Source organism: Vitis vinifera, chromosome 7 (assembly GCF_030704535.1).
Source record: "Vitis vinifera cultivar Pinot Noir 40024 chromosome 7, ASM3070453v1".
In the NCBI taxonomy this organism is placed as follows: Eukaryota; Viridiplantae; Streptophyta; class Magnoliopsida; order Vitales; family Vitaceae; genus Vitis; species Vitis vinifera.
The window spans coordinates 30,135,257-30,156,343 of NC_081811.1; the positions used below are offsets into that span (position 1 = coordinate 30,135,257).

The 21,087-nt window shown below is 36.4% G+C and overlaps 2 protein-coding genes across 8 annotated transcripts in view; both read right to left on the bottom strand.

Annotated features, from left to right (window-relative positions):
* Positions 1-774, bottom strand: part of LOC100259340 (ultraviolet-B receptor UVR8) — a 34,711-nt gene extending 33,937 nt beyond the window's left edge. Inside the window, exon 1 of the mRNA XM_002273037.4 lies at positions 260-774. Coding sequence (XP_002273073.1) covers positions 260-506 — 247 coding nt within the window. The 5' untranslated portion in view covers positions 507-774. The remainder of the gene's footprint in view (positions 1-259) is intronic.
* Positions 775-7,900: 7,126 nt separating this feature from the next.
* LOC100247367 (protein HESO1) overlaps positions 7,901-21,087 on the bottom strand; it is a 37,337-nt gene continuing 24,150 nt past the window's right edge. For 6 of the 7 annotated variants that reach the window (XM_010654655.3, XM_010654656.3, XM_010654654.3 and 3 more), the window contains 3 exons: positions 12,200-12,306; positions 11,934-12,035; positions 7,901-11,853 (listed from right to left, as the gene is read on the bottom strand). In XM_010654655.3, the coding sequence (XP_010652957.1) occupies positions 11,107-11,853; positions 11,934-12,035; positions 12,200-12,306 (956 nt within the window). In that variant the 3' untranslated portion in view covers positions 7,901-11,106. The remainder of the gene's footprint in view (positions 11,854-11,933; positions 12,036-12,199; positions 12,307-21,087) is intronic. The other variant, XR_009466277.1, reaches the window with a different exon arrangement.

Consider the following 21,087-nt stretch of genomic DNA (forward strand, 5'->3'; position numbering starts at 1 on the left):
AAATAGGCAGAATTATCAAGAATTACTATAAAATCGATCAAAATTAATCCTAAACCAACATGTAATAGACAGAATTAGAAAACAAAAATTATTAAAAAATGTGGAAAATAAAAAGGACAAAACAGAATATTCAGAATTTCAAACTCCCTCCTTTCCCTCATTTTGCCAGGAACCAAAAAAATGGCACCCAATTCAACCAAACCCACACATGCATCTCAAAATCCTGAAACATAAACAAAAATCAAAACCCACAAGAAACCTGTCAAAAAGAGGGTGTGGGCTCCGCCACATGCAATGGCAACAAGGCTGTGGTGATCAAACGCAGAGCAAACAGCAGGCCTCCACTGTGACTCCAAGCTTCCCAGACCCAGTCTCCCAAAATCGCCATTTCCCCACAGCGCTGCAAACCGCTTTCTGGGTTCGCTCGAACTCAATCTTCTGCAAAACCCCAACCCTAGTTTGGATTGTAGAGCAGATTGTGAGACCCTCATGCAACTTCTCCACATTTTGGAATTTTGATCTTCAGATGGTGTGCATAGAGTATTGAATTTAGCTGATTTCCCTTTTTTCCTGGGATTTTGATGGATTAAATTATTGGATTAATGAGATTATAGAGTAGTGATGAGGTGAACATTGAGGATTGGTGACTGATTTTTCTTGGAGAGCAAGGCAATTTATCCAGGGAATTGTCCTGACAGTTGGAGGTAAATTTTGTGTCAAAAATAAAGGAACAGATAAAGAAATTCTACTCAGGCATGTTTCTTAAATGAAAAAAGATATATATATATATATATATATATATATATATATATATATTCCTTTTTTTCCTTTTCGTTTTGGCTATGATTAAATCTTAAACAATTAATTCAATGTTTTTGTACGGATTCAATCCAAAGTTGAGGTTAAGGTTGTGTTCTTTTATATAAATTATTTTTCACCTGTAGGTTATCAACAAACTTGTCATTTTATTTTTATTTTTTCCTTTTTTAAGAGCCAAGGTCTTTCCATGATTTTTCGATGAAAATTTGTTAGGATTTCCAAAAACTTTTCATATATATATATATATATATATATATATATTTGCAAAATTCAAAAGGAAATACAATAGTAACCTTTTGTTTATTTTTATCAACTACAAAGTCTTTTTTTTTACTTTCAAATTATTTAAAAACATTAAATTATGTAAATATATAGGTTCTTAAAAAAAATTATATAATTTTTTTTTCACTAAAATTACTTTCCATTACATGCACACTCCTAGGTCCCACACCCCACCATTGTTCTCTCGTCTCTTTCCTCTTCTTGCTCACACCCTTTGATAAGAATTTAAACCCACTTATATTTTTTTCCACTTTCTACTAGGCCCCATTACTAGCTCATACACCATTCATTTATTATTTGGTTTTTCTTTACAAAGGTGATTGAAAAAAAGAATACATATTTTTCTAAATATGGTCATGTTATCAAAAGAGTTAATAGGACCATATATCAAATAAAAATCTATTGGAAACATTCTTTTGGATAAAAAATATTGCCACTATATTTTTCTTCTTTGAACCGCATCCACATTATTTTTGTCTGTTTGTTTATTATTTTCATCATTAATTATTTATATTAATATTTATACTATTATTCCTTTTTACTTGATCAATATTGACTCAAAAAAATTGAGGAAGTAATCTTTAACTAACTGTTTGGTAAATGATTTTTCATAAATAATTAATAGAGTAGTAGTGAAAAAGATAAGTATTATTATTGGGCTCCCTCGTATGTGAGGGAGTGGGTCCCATATGCTCAGGGACCAAGTTAGTTGCATTAAAAAAAAATTGGAAAAAATAAAAACAGAGAGAAGAGAGAGAAAAAAACGCATCTCACTGCCCAGATTTCATCAACGAGCTGATCCCGCTTCATCTGAGGTCTGATCAAGTTGAAACTTGAAGGAAAAATTTGAAACTCAAGTAGCTACAATCTGAACAGTGGAGATCATATTTTGAGCTTGGGAATTGATATTACTGCCCGTGAACAGTAACAACATTTTTTGTATACTTTCTCCAATTTTCTTTGTTTTTGCCAAGAGAGATTGTATAATACAAGGTTATATGTGCTCTTGATATATTTGCCAACCTCTAGATATTATTTTAGAAAAGGTAGATATAACCCATTATTGTTGATAGTGGAAGTTTGAACTGGACTAGGTCCCGTGATTTTTCCCTTTGCATTGAGGGTTTTCCGCGTAAATATCTTGGTGTCTGATTTATTTTTTATGTTGCATGAATTTATTTATTTATTGTTGCTAGTTGATATTACCTATTTAGTTTTACACAAAGAAATGGTAGAAAAATTCTGATGTTTGTTGGAATATTGTGAATTCACCCTAACAATTATGACTTCATGATAATATCTACAACACAATTTCAAATATAAGATTTTTTTACCACTAAATTTTAGTAGTGTATTACAAAAGGATATATAAGGACATACTTTTTGCTTATGCACCTTATTATTCTTTTAGAAGTATGAAAAACATATTACAAGTCATCTAACAAAAGAAAAAACAAATTTTAATCTTAATGGGTAGGAAGGAAACATAAAATTTGTATTAAATCTTTGTAAAAAAATGTAATGTTCAAAAGTTAAAAAAATTAAAATCTTTAATATACTTAAGGCATATATTAAAAATATTATTGTTGTATTTACTATTTCAAATTACATATTAATTAATTGGTGGTTTTTTTAATTCAACATTTGTTTGAAAAAGTACATTACGCCTCTAAAATAATTAAATCATATCACTAAATTTTGTTGGTCATGATCTAAGTGGCTCAAGATATATCGGCTGAGGCAAAATAATATCTAGATTAAAACAATAATAATTATCTATTTATATAACATACTTTTATTTAAATTTAGTTGTTTAGAGATGTTATGAGAGTACCAATGAGTAAAAAAATAATTAATAGGGAGAAGGGTGATTTTTAAAACAATAGAAAGAAGGAGCCACCAAATAATTTAAAAGCACCTTTGTTTGTTTCTTATTATTCATACACTAACAACTTTATCTTTTACTTTATTCGTTTTAAGATACAATGGTAGTGAGTTTACTTGAATAATTGATTTTCTACCATTATCGAAGGTTTTAAGATTTAATTTGAGTCATTTCTTTAGTAAAAAGAAAAAGTGAGAATTAAGTTGAATTTTTGTCATCTTGAAAATTTTCAAGATTATTAATGGGTAAAAAATATGAGAAAAAGGAAAGATACATTTGTTAAAGATCAAAGGTGATCTTTTTCTTGGTTTTTTCTTTTGTGCATATAATTTTCTAGGGTTTGGTGAGAATGAATAATTATTATTCATACACTAGAAACTTTATCTTTTAATTTATCCCTTTTAAGGTACAATGGTAGTGAGTTCACTCGAATAATTAGTTTTCTACCATTATTGAAGGCTTAAGATTTATCTTGAGCTATTTTTTTAATACAAAGAAAAAGTGAGAGTTAAGTTAAATTTTTGTCATCTTGAAAAATCCCAACATCATTAATAAGTAGAAAATATGCGAAAGAAAATATACATTTGTTAAAGGTCAAAGGTGATCTTTTTCTTGGTTTTTTTCTTTTGTGCATATAATTTTATAGGGTTTGGTGAGAATGAATAATTATTATTCATACACTAGAAACTTTATCTTTTAATTTATCCCTTTTAAGGTACAATGGTAGTGAGTTCACTTGAATAATTAGTTTTCTACCATTATTGAAGGCTTAAAATTTATCTTGAGCTATTTTTTTAATACAAAGAAAAAGTGAGAGTTAAGTTAAATTTTTGTTATCTTGAAAAATTCCAACATTATTAATGAGTAGAAAATATGCGAAAGGAAATATACATTTGTTAAAGGTCAAATGTGACCTCTTTCTTACCTTTTTCTTTGGTGCATATTATTTTATGAGGCTTGATGAGAATAAATAATTACTATTCATACACTAACAACTTTATCTTTTACTTTATTCCTTTTAAGGTACAATGATAATGAGTTCAGTTAAACAATTGTTTTTCTACCATTATTTAAGGCTTAAGATTTATCTTGAGTCATTTCTTTAAAAAAAAAAGTGAGAGTTGAGTTGAATTTTTGTCATCTTGAAAAATTTCAAAATCATTAATGAGTATAAAATGTGAGAAGAAGAAAATATACATTTGTTAAAGGTCAAAGGTGACCTCTTTCTTGTCTTTTTTTTTTCGTGCATATTATTTTATGGGGCTTGATGAGAATAAATAATTACTATTCATACACTAACTTCTTTATCTTTTACTTTATTCCTTTTAAGGTACAATGATAGTGAGTTCACTTGAATAATTGGTTTTCTACCATTATTGAAGGTTTAAGATTTATCTTAAGCCATTTCTTTAGTAAAAAGAAAAAGTGAGAGTTGAGTTGAATTTTTGTCATTTTGAAAAATTTCAAGATCATTAATGGGTAAAAAAAAAATGTGAGAAGAAGGTAAGATACATTTGTTAAAGGTCAAGGGTGACTTCATTCTTGGTTTTTTCTTTCGTGCATATTATTTTATGGGACTTTATGAGAATAAATAATTATTATTCATATACTAGCAACTTTATCTTTTACTTTATTCATTTTTAGCTACAATGGCAGTGAGTTCACTTGAATATTTGGTTTTCTACCATTATTGAAGGCTTAAGATTTATCTTGAGTCATTTCTTTAGTAAAAAGAAAAAGTGAGAGTTGAGTTGAATTTTTGTCATCTTGAAAAATTTCAAAATCATTAATGGGTAGAAAATATCAGAAGAATGAAAGATGCATTTGTTAAAGGTGAAATGTGGCCTTTTTTTGGCTTTTGGTTTCGTGCATATTATTTTATGGGGCTTGGTGAGAATAAATAGTTCCTATTCATACACTAACAACTTTATTTTTTACTTTATTCAGTTTAAGCTATAATGGTAGTGAGCTCAGTTGAATAATTAGTTTTCTATCATTATTGAAGGCTTAAGATTTATCTTGAGTCATTTCTTTAGTAAAAAGAAAAAGTGAGAATTGGGTTGAATTTTTGTCATCTTGAAAAATTTTAAAATCATTAATGGGTAGAAAATGTGAGAATAATGAAATATACATTTGTTAAAGGTAAAAGGTGACCTATTTTTTGCTTTTTCTTTCTTGCATATTATTTTATGAGGCTTGGTGAGAAGAAATAATTAGTATTCATACACTAGCAACTTTATCTTTTACTTTATTCCTTTTAAGGTATAATGGTAGTGAATTAATTTGAATAATTGGTTTTCTACTATTATTGAAGGCTTAAGATTTATTTTGAGTCATTTCTTTAATAAAAAAAAATAAAGAAAAGTGAGAGTTAGGTTGAATTTTTGTCATCTTAAAAAATTTCAAAATCATTAATGGGTAGAAAATGTGAAAAAAAAAAGAAAGAAAGAAATATTTGTTAAAGATCAAAAGTGACCTTTTTCTTGATTTTTTCTTTTGTGTATATTATTTTATGGAGTTGAGTGAGAATCATTATTTATTTTGAGTTACATTTTTTCCAATGAGTTTAATCTTTAATAAGAGATTTTTTTCATGGTATTATTATATTTTGTTGATGTGATACAAATTTCTACTTATATTAATATCATTGTATCTAAAATTATTTTAAAAATAAATATAAATACGATGATAATTTGATCACTCATTTCCTAATGTGGTAAGATGAAGACACTAATATTATAATTCTCATCATAAGAAAAGTTAAAAAAATAATAAAATTTGAAAAAAAAAAATAGCCAATTTTATATCTTCACCTTCCAATAAATTAAGCTAAAGATGTGTGCATATGTCATAAACAAATGGAGAAAGTATTCATTTATTGATATTTACTACTTATAAAGTCTCTTTTTTATTCTTAAATTACTTAAAAATAAATATCATAAATGAAATTTATAAAAATGGGGTCTATAAAGATGATATGAAATTGACAATTATTAAAAAATAGAAAAGAAGTCTTTTTTCCTTATTAATTTTCATCATTCTACCACCATGACAAGAATAAGATTAAAGAAAAAGTGTAATTATGTCTTTTTTAATATTGCAAAATTTTACAACTCTCAATTTATTAGTAGAGTGAAGTCTCTCAAAGTAATGTGTGATTTACCTCTTTTAATTTATAAATTATTAAAAATTAATATCATAGAAGAATTCATGAAGTTATATAAAATTATTTAGAGAATCTATATTTTAATCCATCAAATCACTCTACACTTCTATCTTATTTCCACAACCACTTTAAAACATTAATCCTATTAATACACTCCCTAAAAAAGTGATAATTTCTTTTTTATTGTCTCAAGAGGAGATTAGTTTGGGGAATTAATAGTCTCATTGCTAAAAAGAAATTTAATCAGTACAGACATTTAGTGTAAAATTTGACTAAAAATAAGAGAATTGAATGTTGATTTTTCTAACAATTATGAAATCATGGACACAAATATGAACATAAATTAACCATGTCTAAGTGATTAAGACTAAAAATTGTTGCATTAGTTTTTGGATCTAATGAACTCTTAAAAGATAATGAAGGGGATTAACAAAGTGAATTAAGTATTAGGTAATTGCATCAAGCCAAAGAGTGGTTCTTTTAGGCAATACACTTGATGTGGATATCTTGCATCAACAAATATATGGGGTTGCTTCACATACATCGATTATAAGACAACAACCTCAAATGCAAGAAATTATGTAGTTTCTCCATGTACATTTCTTAGGGACGCCATTTTAGAAAACATTGGTAATGCGAAGTTAGAGTAGAGGCCATCTAAGACCATTTTCTAGAGAGAGAGAGAGAGAGAGAGAGAGAGAGTAGTATGAATAATTACTTGTTTGACTCTAAGTAAAGTCTTGTTATAGTTAAAACTCTCTTGTTGATTGAAACATTTGAGTCACTAAACAAGTCATGTATGGATTAAGTGTGCCACCCATCTTCAATCATAAACAAAATGACCAGTTACATCCAACTACGATGGTATTTTTGTTATGTCATACTCTCATGAATTTCATGCACATGTTCTAACCTCATCTTGTTTTCTAAATCTTATTTATTTATTTTGTCTAAATGTTTATTTATTTTTATTTTTTTACATTGCCCAATATGAATACAATTTAAATGCATGAATTGATTAGATAGAATAATTGTATAGAAATATCAATATTTGATTGATTTAGGTATGTGCAATTGTCGTTAAAGTTTTCTTTTAATCAATTGTTAAATTAAATGAAAATAGACTAATATAGAAGTTAGTTCCATAGAAAATCCTTTTTTATGTAGTTACATATGGTAAATAAATACCATAAGAATTCTTATTTAAATTAAGACTCTTAATATTTAATATTAGAATTGATTTACGAGAAAATATGATAGATAGAGATGATTATGTCAATTTGTATCAGTAAAGTTGTTCTATATGAAAATATATAAGAGGAATGACCCTAATGAACCTATTTTAGAATTTTTTTTTTTTTTTTTTTTTAAACAATGGTATTTGATAAAACGTTTTTAAAAACTCTTTAGAAAAAAGAAAAAAAATTGTTTGAATAAGTTATTTTTAATTTTTTTATTTCAATAAAAATATATTTAATTTGTATAATATTAATTTAATTCAATTTAAGTCTTATAAAAGTAAAAATAATTTTTTAAATACAAATAAATAGTTTTCACTAAAATTGAAATTATAATATAATAAAATCATAAATGATATTTTTTTTTATAAAAATTATACTATTTTGTTAAATGTTACAAAAATGTGGATATCAACATATTCATAAAGACATAATTGATTTTTTTAAAGAGAAAATTTATAAAAATATAGTTATGTGTAGAAAAGAGATAATATAGTTATTATGGATCAATTTGTATATACAACTTTTAAGCATTAATCGTATCAATAAAGCTGTTCTATATAAAAATATATAATCGGAATGACCCTAATGAACCTATTTTAGTATTTTCTAAAAACAATGGTATTTGATAAGAAATTTTTAAAAACTCTTCAAAAAAAAAACAAAAAATTTGAGGGGAACACCATTATTCATTGGCTTCTGAAGCATCAGAAAACCCTTCAAGCTTGACAGCAGGTGCACCATTGTTGAATGGGGTCCGTACCATAGAGAGAACCCTTCTGGTGCTCGAACTAAAACCTCCAAAGATAGCACAGAATCCACGAAGCTGACATGAGAATCAATGTGAGGGCAAACTTCCCTTTATCAGTATAAAGTCTGATCAGGAGTCTGCCTCGATATCACAATGAATGATCTTAAGGCAACAATCCTCGTGCAAGTGGGCAAGTCCTTTTGCAGATTGAATGGTACAACTCGGACAGGAAATCTCTAGGGAGGTCATTTCCTCCATCAATGTGCCATTAACGGCTAAAGGATAGTAAGATTTCTTTGTTTCTGTATGTCCAGCTGGACCTTCAACCCAAAAATGGTCAAAGTCCCTAACTCCAGTCATTATTTAAAGCCAAGAAATGAGTGGCCCGATTTTGGGAGGGAACCGAAAGATCATCCACTTGGTTACCAGTGGAATGAATGCTAACATATTCTTGCCCCATTTTCCCCAAAAGAAAATTCTGACTTTGAAAAATGATGGGCTTCAGTGTTCTGTAGCTTCAAACTAGTATCAATAACTCTCCCTTGCAACCAGGTTACAAGCTTGGTATATTGGAATCAGTAGGCCCAGTAGAGAGAGTCAACTCCATGTCAGTCGCTTTGATTGAAGGTTCTGTCATTGCTGCTGTCCAAATATAGACTCTGTACAGTGGCTCATAGTCCCAACTTGATTCATTTAGTCCATCTTACATTCCATTAATTTCACAATTATTGGCTTGACCACCTCCTCTGTGAATTGCACCAGCATGAAAGACCACATTGCAGACTTCAAAGCAAATACCCCTCACATGGCTTTCAGCCAATGCACCTTCCTTTGATGCCCACCGAGGCCCAGCACAACAGAATCCTTGATTTCATTAAGATATTAAACTCCCTTACGCATATCAACCACCATGTTAGGATCAGTGGTCTCAGGTCCAAAACATCGGATTTGATTAATAAAATCCTTGTCCCAACCAAGCTTCTCAGAAAAAGATCTTGAAACAAGCACTGAGATCATCCCTTGGACCAATGCAGCCATCGTCAATGGTCTCTGCAAGACTTTTCCCTGAAGGTCAGGTCTCTATACAGAGACGGTTGTTTGTTCGGGGACTCACTCTTCACAGATCTGCAAGACTTCTCAAGGACAGCCTCAAGGAAGGACACAACAGGGTCAGACTTAACAATCACAATACCATCCAAAGGAGCCTCAATCACCTTCAACACCCATGAGCTAAGATCTTCCTTCAGCAATACCCACAGCTCATTCTGAGCATCCACACAAACCAGATAGCTACTACAACCCTTTACACCCACAAACCAATGTTTTGTGTCTGCAGTGCCCAGCTCCCTCAGGTAGGGATGTGCAAACTGATGTGTAACAAGGCAGGATACCAAAAACAGGAGAATAACAAAAAAACAGAGCACAAACGAACGAAGCAAATATAAAGCTACCAAAGCCACGTTTCATGTTTCAATCAACGGGCTTAGATGTGGGTAAGTGAAACCAAACGGATATTAAATAGAAATCAAAACATGGTTGCAGACATCTCAGGGGGAAACTGAAACAGGGCCAAACTAATCTTCAACAAAAACCAATAAAAAGAGGGATATGAACATGCTATAACACAACCAAACAAACCTAGAGATCAGCTGCAACAAACATGTAGCCTTTAATGTCTACTCCCAATCAACAAACAGCACCCAAGAATCTGCAGAAAAATAGAAGAAAAGCATACCGGTTGAAACGAATGGGAAATCCACAATAACCATACCTGAAAGGGCTCCTCTCCAGCAAGGTGCGCTGGGCTTCTAACTGTTCTTTCTCCAAAAGTTCCCCGGAAATCCACGAACTGTCCTCTGGTTCTCCCCTCCCTCTGCTCCTTTTACTCTGGTTTTTCCTCTCCTCTACAGCCCTCCAAAAACGGCCACCACAAATGAATATCCTTCTTAGCTCCGGTGACCAACAGTCCCCCACTCAAAGAAACAATGGTGCTCCCTCTCCCCTCTCCTCGCCAAAATCAACAAAACCAGTGAGAGCCAATCAGCCAGCTAAACCATCCTCCTCTGCTCTTCTCCTCTTCTTCCTCTCCCTCTCTTTTCTTCTCGCTCACCGCTTTTCTTGCCGCCTACTCCAGAGAAAATCCTCTTTATAACCCAACCAAAAAGCAGGCTCTCCGCTGCCGCACTGCCCTCTAAAACAGTCACTTCGCAGGAGAGAACAGAAAGTCCCGACTCCACTCCCTAAAAGTAGTCTCTCTAACATGTTAGAGAATATCTTATGCCACGTGTCACCCTCGAACAACCAAGCTTAGTTGTTAGGCTAAAATTGGTGGTAATGCTTATTACTTCGATTTTATTATTATTTTTAATTAATAATAATAATAATAATAAACCACTCTGTTTTCTCATATTCCTTGTTTATTAAATTCTACTCATCCTTTCTTCTCCTTTTAAACGTACAAGTTAATCATAATCCCAAACAGGGCTAATATTCAATAGCACAGCAAATACAAGTATACAACTACCATTTCTAATCTGAACGTCAAAGTCAAACGCAACTCAGAACGACCTATTTGTTCCACATAAAAACAATAACTTCCGAGATTACTCCAAGGACTTATATACACAACCCCATGCCCAAGTTGAAGTTTTTAAAAAAATTGAAGAGAAAAGTAAAGTTGGCTCACCAATATTGTCTTCCTTTCCCACACAATGGTAGCTAAAAAGCTTCAATTCTTTGGTAACTTACTGTTATATTTACAATTTGCATGGCTGGAAATAACAAGTGTACAGCTAAGAAAATATTCCTCTTCTGATGCTAACTTCTCCAAATTGGTGCTCTTAAAGGTATTAAATTATGACTATGCTATAGCTTGGGTGTAGATCTCTTCAAGAAACCACACAAGTGGATTCTGGCAGAAGGTTTGGGGAATGGCTTACTTCTTGCGCTTTACTTCTCTCAAAGGTCAGTTGTGTCGCGCATAAGGTAGCTCAGCAGAAGGCCTTGGGACTGTTGTCGTTGAACCCTGTAGCCCATGGGAATGTAGCATGGTCTGCAGAGGAGCAGATGCCGGTTGTTGAAGAGGAACATCAAGGAGTTGAGGCAAACCAAGAGCAGCCTGAAGCACTTGATAAGCAAAGGGTATAGCAAAAGGCCCAGCTGCAGTGCTTGTAGCTGCACCAGGAGCATGCTGCTGTCCTCCCCAGCCATGCATTGGCCCCATGGAAGGCATTGGAGGCATCACATTCAAACTCTGTGACCCAGCAAAACATACTGGGTTCTGCAGAGGACTGAAGGGAAGTTGAGGTGGACCCGGAGCAAACTGATGAGCTTGATAAACCAAATGTTGTGTAGAAGGCCAAGCTACATTGCTTGCAAGCTCAACAGAATCATGCTTCTGTCCTGCCCAACCATCCATTAATCGTGGCTTCTTCGTCTGAATAAAGTCATCTTGGGTCAGGGCACTCGCTGCATTTTCATCAAGACTTTTACCTCCATCCTCTGGAACAGGTAATTGACCTGGACCAGACAGAGGTTTAGGTACATGGTCTTGACCAAACAAACGCCGCCTTAACTTGGGTCCTTCCATCCGGCCATTCATGAAGACTGAAATCCAATGAAGAGAATGATGGATGCACTTGTAGATCTTAGTCACTTGTTTCGTTGCAACAGCCCTTGCAACATTCTGGGACCGGTCAGTGAAATCCTCAACCTGTAAGAAACAAACTGAAAATATCAGCATGTCCATAGGAACATGGAGAACTCCAATATTGTAAAGAAGAAGAGCATTACATTAATACAACCAACACCAGAATCCCATGTTTTATATATCCAAGATCCATCATATATACTGGCACAGAGGCCTTTGGACCAAAGTGTTTCAATTGATTGAAGCTGCAGCAGCAAGAAGAACCATCAAAAGGCATCACATTTCACAATATAACATGTAATGACTCTTATCATATAAATGACAGCAGTGGCTTCAATTTTTTCAGATGGCAATTGGCAGATCTAAAGGATTTTGGAACTTTGTTCTAAGTAGAAGCTACAGGTGTTACCTTGAGTAATAATGTAACAAAGAGCTCAGCAAGTGATTCTTTATTCACTTCCCCATAACCCAAGAAATTAATGACATTCTTTGTAACAGTTTCCATATCAGATCCATCTGAAATTCCAAGGCCAGATAAAAGATCAGAGTGGAGTACTATTATTACTAGATAGCAACTTCAGGACCAATACTAAGAGAGTATTTGATAAATTAACTTAATGACTTAATATGACTTAATAACTTGATTTAAGTCATTATATAGACTAAACATATTTGGTAAAATGACTTAATATTACAACTTAAAGTTATTTTTAACTTTTTGGTATTAAAAGGGTATTCATTTTTTTAGCTTTTTGTCGAAAACAATTTGCTTTCAGACTTTTAAGTTGTTTGTTTTTTTATTTTTTTCATGACTTATTATAAATTTCTTGCTGAATAAAAAAAGTCAAAATATTTTACTTTTTCTAAATGAAAAAAGTAATATGTTGGTTTTACTTTACTTTTTAATGTTTAATATAAATAAAATATTACAAAAACAAACCTAATACTTAACACCATTAAATACTATTTAGTTTAAATTCCATTGAAAATTAAGTAAAAAAAACAAACACCATCTAAGTCAAATTAGTTAATTTATTCTTAATCTCCAATCTTTTTTGCCTTATTTGCCCACATTAATGAAATTATATTTTAAAATTATGATTCAACATCCATTACTTATTTTTTTTGTAATAAATATTTTATTGCAATATATTTACCATACTTTAAATATGGATGTTTTATAAATAAATAGATTGTTTAAAACTAATGAAAATAAATAAGTTAAAATCAATGAGGATAAATATTAGTTGAAATTAACAAGGGTAAATGTGTCAATTTAATGATTAAGAATAAAATTTAAGTTAGTTTTACCAAATGACCTTAATACTCGAACTGAAAAAAAAGTATAAGTTTTAAATTAACAATTTAAGGACGATTTAGCTTAAAGCCAACTTAAATCATTAAATAATAAATATTAAGTTTTACCAAACACACACTAAAAACAAACAATAATTAAACATATGTGGCAAGTAGTAGTTGATAAAATGACAAAAATACATAACAATTTTGACAAAAGGGTAATTCTAAGAAGGGAAAATTTTGCATATGATATAGTCACTTGATCTTCCTATTGTAATTCAAATTTCCAAGTAGTGACTCGGTGTCACACCCTCGAAAATCACCCTAAAATTTTCACCTGGTGCGCGGTGCTAAGGACCCTTCCTTAGCCAACCTTCCTTCCCAGCCTTCTCAACACACACACAGCAACAACAAATCAAAGGAAACAGGGACACAACGAGGTTACAGGAAATTCTTCCCAACTTGTATTAATCTCAACTACAAGATACAAAATTGCCTCCCTGAGTCAGAGAGCCATGCTTACATCCCAAGCATTCAGAGATTATTTTCCCTCTTCTCCCTCTCTCCCATCTCAAGGCTGCAGGAGCCCTTTTAAAAGACTCACCCTGCAGTTTTTCCCTTGGTGGTTATGCAACCGCCCAGAACCGCCCTAAACTGCTTGCACAACCACCCACTGTGGGATCCTCCCTAAAAAGTGTCGCGTGGCTCCCTCTCCTTTGGACACGCAGACGGCCCCTTGCGACACATGGCATCGCTCATTCCACCCGGACGGAAATTCTCACTCATTCCACCCGGATATCTCACATCCGGAATTTTGTCCGGCCGACGTTCCACCTTCTCCGGATATCTCACATCCGGAATTCTGTCCGGCCGACGTTCCACATTCTCCGGATATCTCACATCTGGCGCCTGTCGCCGGATGGGAGAGGAGGACGATTCAACTTCCCCGGGTAGACATGTCCGGATCCTTCAGTAACGCTTATCCGGAGAACATCCGTGGCCAACGATTCAGATTTCCCAGATAGCTTGGCTCGTCAAATACTCGCGATTCGTCGGATCCCTTTTCCGCCCACAATCAAAAAGCAAACTCCGACAATACTAACGACCAAGTCTCCTGAATTGTTAATCATCTTTAATGCAAGATACACTCGACGAGACATTCCTAAATCTTCTCAGGTTGCCTGACGCATCCCCGATCCCTACACTTAGCTCCTAGGGTTTGAACCACCAAACCTCCAGGTTTTCCTTGCTTTCCGCCTAGGCTCTCATGGGTGCAAGGCCTACCCATGAGGCCTATTTCTCCGGGTCTGAATCAAGTGGCTAAGGGGCTGACACTCGGCCACTAGCACCAAGGACCTATTTATTTCAATCCCATATCTAACTGATAACAATGGGATGATTTGAGTTCCATGGTTGAACATATGATTATCACCAATTGAGTATCTTGGTGTTGTTGCTGTAATAAAACAGAAAATTAATTGAAACTAACTTCTTACCATCATTATTGTTCAAGGTTGATCCCAATCTTTAAGTTGGCTTTAATGTAGAAGTCCTATAAGTAAAAGAGAAAAACTGTATTGAAAAAGCCGACAAAACAACGGCTCAAAGTATACAAAGAAGAAACACCCCCTGCTTCCCAGCTAGAACAAATCAGCTACCAAGAACGAAGGTGCAAAGGGAACTGCACCCTCAACGGGTTCCCACCCAATCAAGTAAAGTCGAGGGACCATCTTTAATGAACAATTTCGTCTCCGACCAAAGGAAATAAACAAAAGAAGTCTTAAGTCTTTGGATTGAAAGCACTTCTTCCTCAAACGCAAATTTGTTCCTTGCCTTCCAAACCGTCCAAAAAATACACAATGGACCTGCTCTCCAAACTTTCTCTCTCTTTTTTCCCACAAAAGACCCAACCCAGCCCAAAAGCATCGCCTTAACTGTGGCTGGCAGCATCCACAGCACCCCAAAAAGAGAGAAAAACATCGCCCAAAGAGTCCTTGCATTGGTGCAATGGAGAAAAATGTGATCAATTGATTCTTCGTACATTTGGCAAAGGTAGCATCTATTCGCTAAAGGTCATCCTCTCTTCTGAAGTTGGTCCAAAGTAAGAGTTTTTCCTCACGTTGCTTCCCATCCAAAAAAACTCACTTTAGGCTGCATGCAAACTTTCCAAATGACAGTCGAGGGGAAAGAGACCATAGGGCCTGAAACTAATGCTTTGTAGAGAGACTTAATGGAAAACTTCCCACATTTAGTCTCTCTCCAAAGCACCCTATCTTCCACATCCTGCTGAACTCTCTTCCTATTAAGGCCTAGAAAAAACCTGTGCACCTTATCCACCTCCCAATCATTGAAAGGTCTAGAGAAGTGCGGGCTCCAACTCCCCCCTCCCTCAATGGAACTCCACAAATCTTTGACCCAAGCATCCTTGAAGACAGCTAAATCAAATAAAGTGGGAAAAGAAACACAAAGAGGTGAATCCCCACACCATCTATCTTTCTAAAATTTCACCCTTTGACCATTCCCCACCACAAAAGAGAGCCTACTACTTATAACACGCCACTCAATCATAGTTGCTTTCCACAATCCCACACCATAACCTCCCCTCACTTCCTTGAAACACCAACGCCCTTGCTCCTCCCCAAACTTTCCCCTTTCACTTGATTCCAAAACGCCCCTCTCTCATTAGCAAATCTCTAGCTCCATTTGCACAAAAGCGCCTTATTGAGAGTAGAAAGGCACTTTACCCCCAGCCCCCCTTTGCTTTTGTCTAGGCAAGTCAAACCCCACCATACAAGATGAGGTTTTCACTTAAGAGCCTCGCCTCCCCACAAAAAATTCCTCTGAATTTGCTTTATCCTCAATCTGACCTTTCTGGGCAAAGAAAACACAAACATGAAATAAATGGGCATGCTCGCCAAAGTGCTCCAAATCAAGGTGATCCTCCCTCCTTTGGAGCTGTATTGGCTCTTCCACTTAGCCAATTTCTTCCGAAACCTCTCCTCCACTCCATCCCAAACAGCCATGGATCTATGAGGAGCACCTAATGGCAATCCCAAGTAAGAGGATGGGAGACTCCCAACGTTACACCCAAGTTCTGCAGCCAAAGCCTTTGCGTTTTCCACACCACCCACTAGGATTAACTCACTTTTGTGCAAATTAATTCTCAACCCCGAAATGGCCTCCAACCACATTAGAATCCAACTTAAACACGTCATTTGATCTTGAGAACTCCCACAGAAAACCAAAGCATCATCAGCAAATAATAAGTGAGACATTTGAGCCCCTTCACCACCTCTACTCCTCGCCTTGCAGGCTAACAAAAAACCCCCATTTACGGCTCTCCTTAGAAGGCAACTAAGAGCCTTCATAGCAATCACAAATAAGTACGGAGAAAGGGGATCCCCCTACCTTAAACTCGTAGAACTTTGGAAGAAACCTGAAGGAGTCCCATTAACCAGAATGGAAAAGCTAGTTGTGGAGATATACCACTGCATCCACCGAAGTCATTTCTCCCCGAATCCCATCATACCCATAACTGAAAGCAAAAAAGACCAGTCCACATGATCATACACCTTTTCTATATCCAACTTGTACATCACTACCCCCTCATTGCTCTTCAAAATCAAATTTATGACTTCATTAGCAACAAGGACAACATCCAAGATTTGTCTTCCCTCCACAAAGGCATTTTGAGCCTTAGAGACCACCTTACCCACCACCAACTTTAGCCTATTAGCTAGCACTTTAGCCAGCCACTTGTACAGCCCTCCCACCAAACTAATTAGCCAGAAGTCCCTTAATTCTTCTGCTCCCCCCTTTTTTTGAGATCAAAACTAGGAAAGTTGCATTCTGACTTTTTACAAAGTGACAATGGTCATGAAACTCCCTAAAAAAACCCATGACCTCCTCTTTCACAAAACCCCAAGAAAACTGCTAAAAGGCCATAAAAAACCATCAGGCCTAGGCGCTTTGTCCTTAGAAAAGCCCTTAAAAGTTTCCAACACCTCCTACTTAGAAAAAGGCTCCTCCAGTCTAAAAGCCCTTAAAAGCTTCCAACACCTCCTACTAAAAAAAAGGCTCCTCCAGTCTAGCTACTTCCACAGCTTCCAACCTTGCAAAAGACAAACCACTAATGTTGGGTCTCCACCCTCCTATATCAGACAGTAAAACCTTAAACTCATTCACCACTCCATCTTTAATCTCACTCTCCTCTGTTAACCAAGAACCATTGATTTTAACCCGGGTCATCAAGTTCCTCCTCCTATGAGCATTAGCCATCTTATGGAAGAAACTAGTGTTCCTATACCCCCTCCCTAAGTCGTACTTCCCTTGATTTTTGTCCCTAAAAAATTTCTTCTAGGAGAACCCACTTTTTAAAATCCTCCTTTGCTCCTCTCCTAGCTTCCAACTCATGAATAATAAGTGGCTGAGTTAAATCTACTTTGTCCCGTAAGTCCACCTGGTTCAAAGCCAACGCCTTATTGGCTTCAACTTTACCAAAATCATTCCTATTCCAGTCTCTCAATAACGGCTTCAGGGCTTTCTGCTTCGCTGCCAAAACAAAACTAGCAAACCCATTAAAACTGAGACCTTCCCACCAAGCCTGCACCTTATCCTTGAAGCCCTCCTCCTTCAACAACATATTTTCGAATCTAAAAGGCATTAGGCCTCTCCTCACACCTCTCCCATCTAGCAAGATTGGAAAATGATCTGAAACCGGCTTAGGAAGGACACACTGCACAACCCCTATAAAGTGACCTTCCCACTCATCCGAGACCAGAAACCAATCAAGCCTATAATGAGATTGATTATTCAAGTCACCCCTCCAAGTGAAAGAGCCTCCCTGCAAAAGGCAAATCCCTTAACTCTAAATCCTTGATAACCTCCGAGAATCTCCTCATTTAGTAGGTTTGTCTGCCTCCCCTATTGCTCTCCACAGGGAACCTAACCACATTAAAATCACTTGTCACGCACCAAGGGGCCCCCCACAACCCTCTAACAACACCTAGTTCACCCCATAAATCTTCCCTCTTTCTTCAACATAGGACCATAGGCCCCAGTGAAGTTTCATAAAAAATCATCCTCACAACTTTTAAACCGGCAAGACATTGAGAAAGTCCCCACTTCCACCTCCAATACTTGTGACACCCTATTGTCCCAAAACACCAAGACACCACCAAAGGCTCCCCTTGAGTTGACAACCCCCCAATCTAAACATCTTCCCACAGCAAGGCTCCTGACTATCCTCTTCAACATCTCCTACATCTTAGTCTCCTGCAAGCAGACCAAATCCACCTTTTAATCCCTAATCAACGCCTTGATCACCTTTCTCTTATCACTATCATTAGCCCCTCTCACATTCTACGATAAAATTCTCAGTTTCATTAAGCAAATTGAAAATCCCCTACACACCTCTCAACACCAACAAAATACAACTTCCGTTAGCAAGTTGAAGTTCCCCCGCACTCCTCCTAGTACCACTATAATTCATCGAGCACTAAGTTTTTTCAATTCCCCCTCTGATTTGGAGACCTGTTAGACTTTCCTTTTTTTTTCCAGCCAAATTGCCCTTGAGTTTTTTCCTCTCCATTCTTTTCAGAAGCGACAAAATCTCCCCCTCAAAACCCTTGGTAAGCATTCCTAGACAATGGTAGAAATTCACAAAACTACCGTTCATCCACGAATCCAAAACACTCCCTTCTTCCTCCTCCAAACCTCTTTCCACATCTTTTGTTAGCAACACTCTTCCACCATGCACCTTGGCCACCTTTTCTAAATCAATCGAAACTCCCCTCTCACTCCCATCTACCCAGATTACCCTCAATGGGTCAACCGAAACCTCTCCAGTCACAAAGGTCGGGCCCTCGAGCGGCCCAAGGCCCCGATCAACAACCACCATCGCCTTGTAGCCCCTAAAGAAAGAAGGAGGACCCCGACCCCTCAAAGCTAAGAAAAGAGCGAGGCTCAGAAAGGGAGTACTTGGTAGCTTCCTCCATCAAGGACTCATCCACTATAAACTTTCCTCTCTCCTCAGCCATCGACAAAGCACCAAGAATCACTTCGACGAGCCTCCACTCCAAATCAGAAATCTCAACTTCAGGAACCCTAAACTCTTTTAAGCCTCTAGCAGCAGCCATCTAGGTCGAGTCCCCTTGACTTAACACTAGAAAGTTGGGGTAACCCATTCCCGCAAGCCCATCAGCCCCTATTACCCTTAGGATTTGACCCACCTTAAAGCCCTCTTGGGCCACAGGACCAATCCCAACAAGGCCCTGCAAATAGGACTCCTAGGCTCCCAAACCCAAACTACTCCTCTTTTTGTCAAACTAAGCCCAATAAGCTCTAAGCCCGCTTCTTTCCCCACTTAACCTCTCTCCATCATCTAAAAAAGCACCACTTTCCTCAAACCTTCCCCCTCCCATCTTTTCCTGCAACTACCTCAACACCCCTGACCATACCCAAATTGTGCAAGTTAGAGTCAACACCCACCTACCTTGTTCTGCCTTCACCACTTAGCCCCACTACTCCATCCCCTTGAGTCTGCGCTTGCACCTACTAAGGCCCCATGCTACTCCCTGTGCATGAATCCACCTCTCCTTCATCTCTAACCTTCGGCCACTCCTTCCCTTACAACGGCGCCACCACTGACACCCATGGTGGCACTTCCCACCACACTTAGATTGCAAAAAATGAGGAACCCACCACCAACTATAACGACCCAGGTAGATCTTTTCCCTTTATCCTCACTAAAATCCTGGCCCACTGAAGTTAGTCGAAGTTAGTTGTGTCGTCGTCCACAACAACAAACCCTCCGCAGCTATCCCCCAACTTCCTGAACACCTCCTGGCTCCAAAAGTGTAACAATAGACCCACCGCCCTCACCCAACATTGATTTGCATGAACTCTGGCCCAAAAACATCCTACCTCGGGTCCTCACCTCTCTAGATGAAACATCTTGTCCTCAAAGTGTCAAATCCCCCTTCTCAGCACCCTCTCTACCTCGTCTACAACCTCAAATTCTGCTAAAAAGAGGCCACCACCCAAATTTGAAAAGCTCACTCCCCCCTTCAAATTCCAAAGACGGTGCTCCTTAACAAAGCTAAATCCGGAAATGGAGCTACAGCTTCTCCCCACCGTCCCACCAAATAGCGCCCCAATTGCTCCTCCCTACTCCTCAAATCTCTACCCCCAAGTTGAAGCCACAATGCATCTCCTAATCTTCTAGCCTTCACCTTAGCAACCTCAACTAAAGACCTTCTCTCCTCCTCTTTCTCAGCCTGAACTTCACCTCTCCTTCCTTCTTTAACACCTGCAGTGCCAAAGCCCACCTTGTCTTCAAAAGGAGTAACAACACCAAGAGAACGCAACTTGTCAGCCAGCAAAACCCAACCCCCTAGAATCCCTCTACCCTTCGGAAATACCAAACAGAACATCTTCGCTTCCAGATCACAAACAGAGCAGAGAATGAACCTCCCCGCCTTGTTAGCACGCCTTTCCAGTCTAAATTTCCTTCCCTCCTCTTCCCAACTTTTTACATCTTTCCCAAGCCTTTCCTCCCTGCAGCAAACTTCCACCCCCCTCTAGCAAGCACCTCAAACTGGAATCGCCAAACCTAATCCACGAGGAGAAGCTTCTGCTTCTCTCCAAGATGATACCACATAGCTTCCCCCCAACATTGTCGATCGAAATCTCAAAAGACTTTGATTCCACAGCGAACCAGCAACTACCACCTCCCTTGCTCCTCATGGAGAAGTGGGCTTCAGCACCATAGCCTTTTGAATCCTAATCTTATTTGAAAATTAGAAGTCTTACTCTACTAATCAACTTTCCAAAGTCCAAATATGTTCTGTTGTACCAAAGCAAATAAAGAATTATGGAACTGATGAAAGATGAGCTTAATTGTTTCTGCAAATACTGCCTATGTACTCTCGTTTCCTCTTGCTCTTTTGTCAATCAATCTCCCTTTTTCATTTAACCTTTCCTCTATTCTATGCTTAT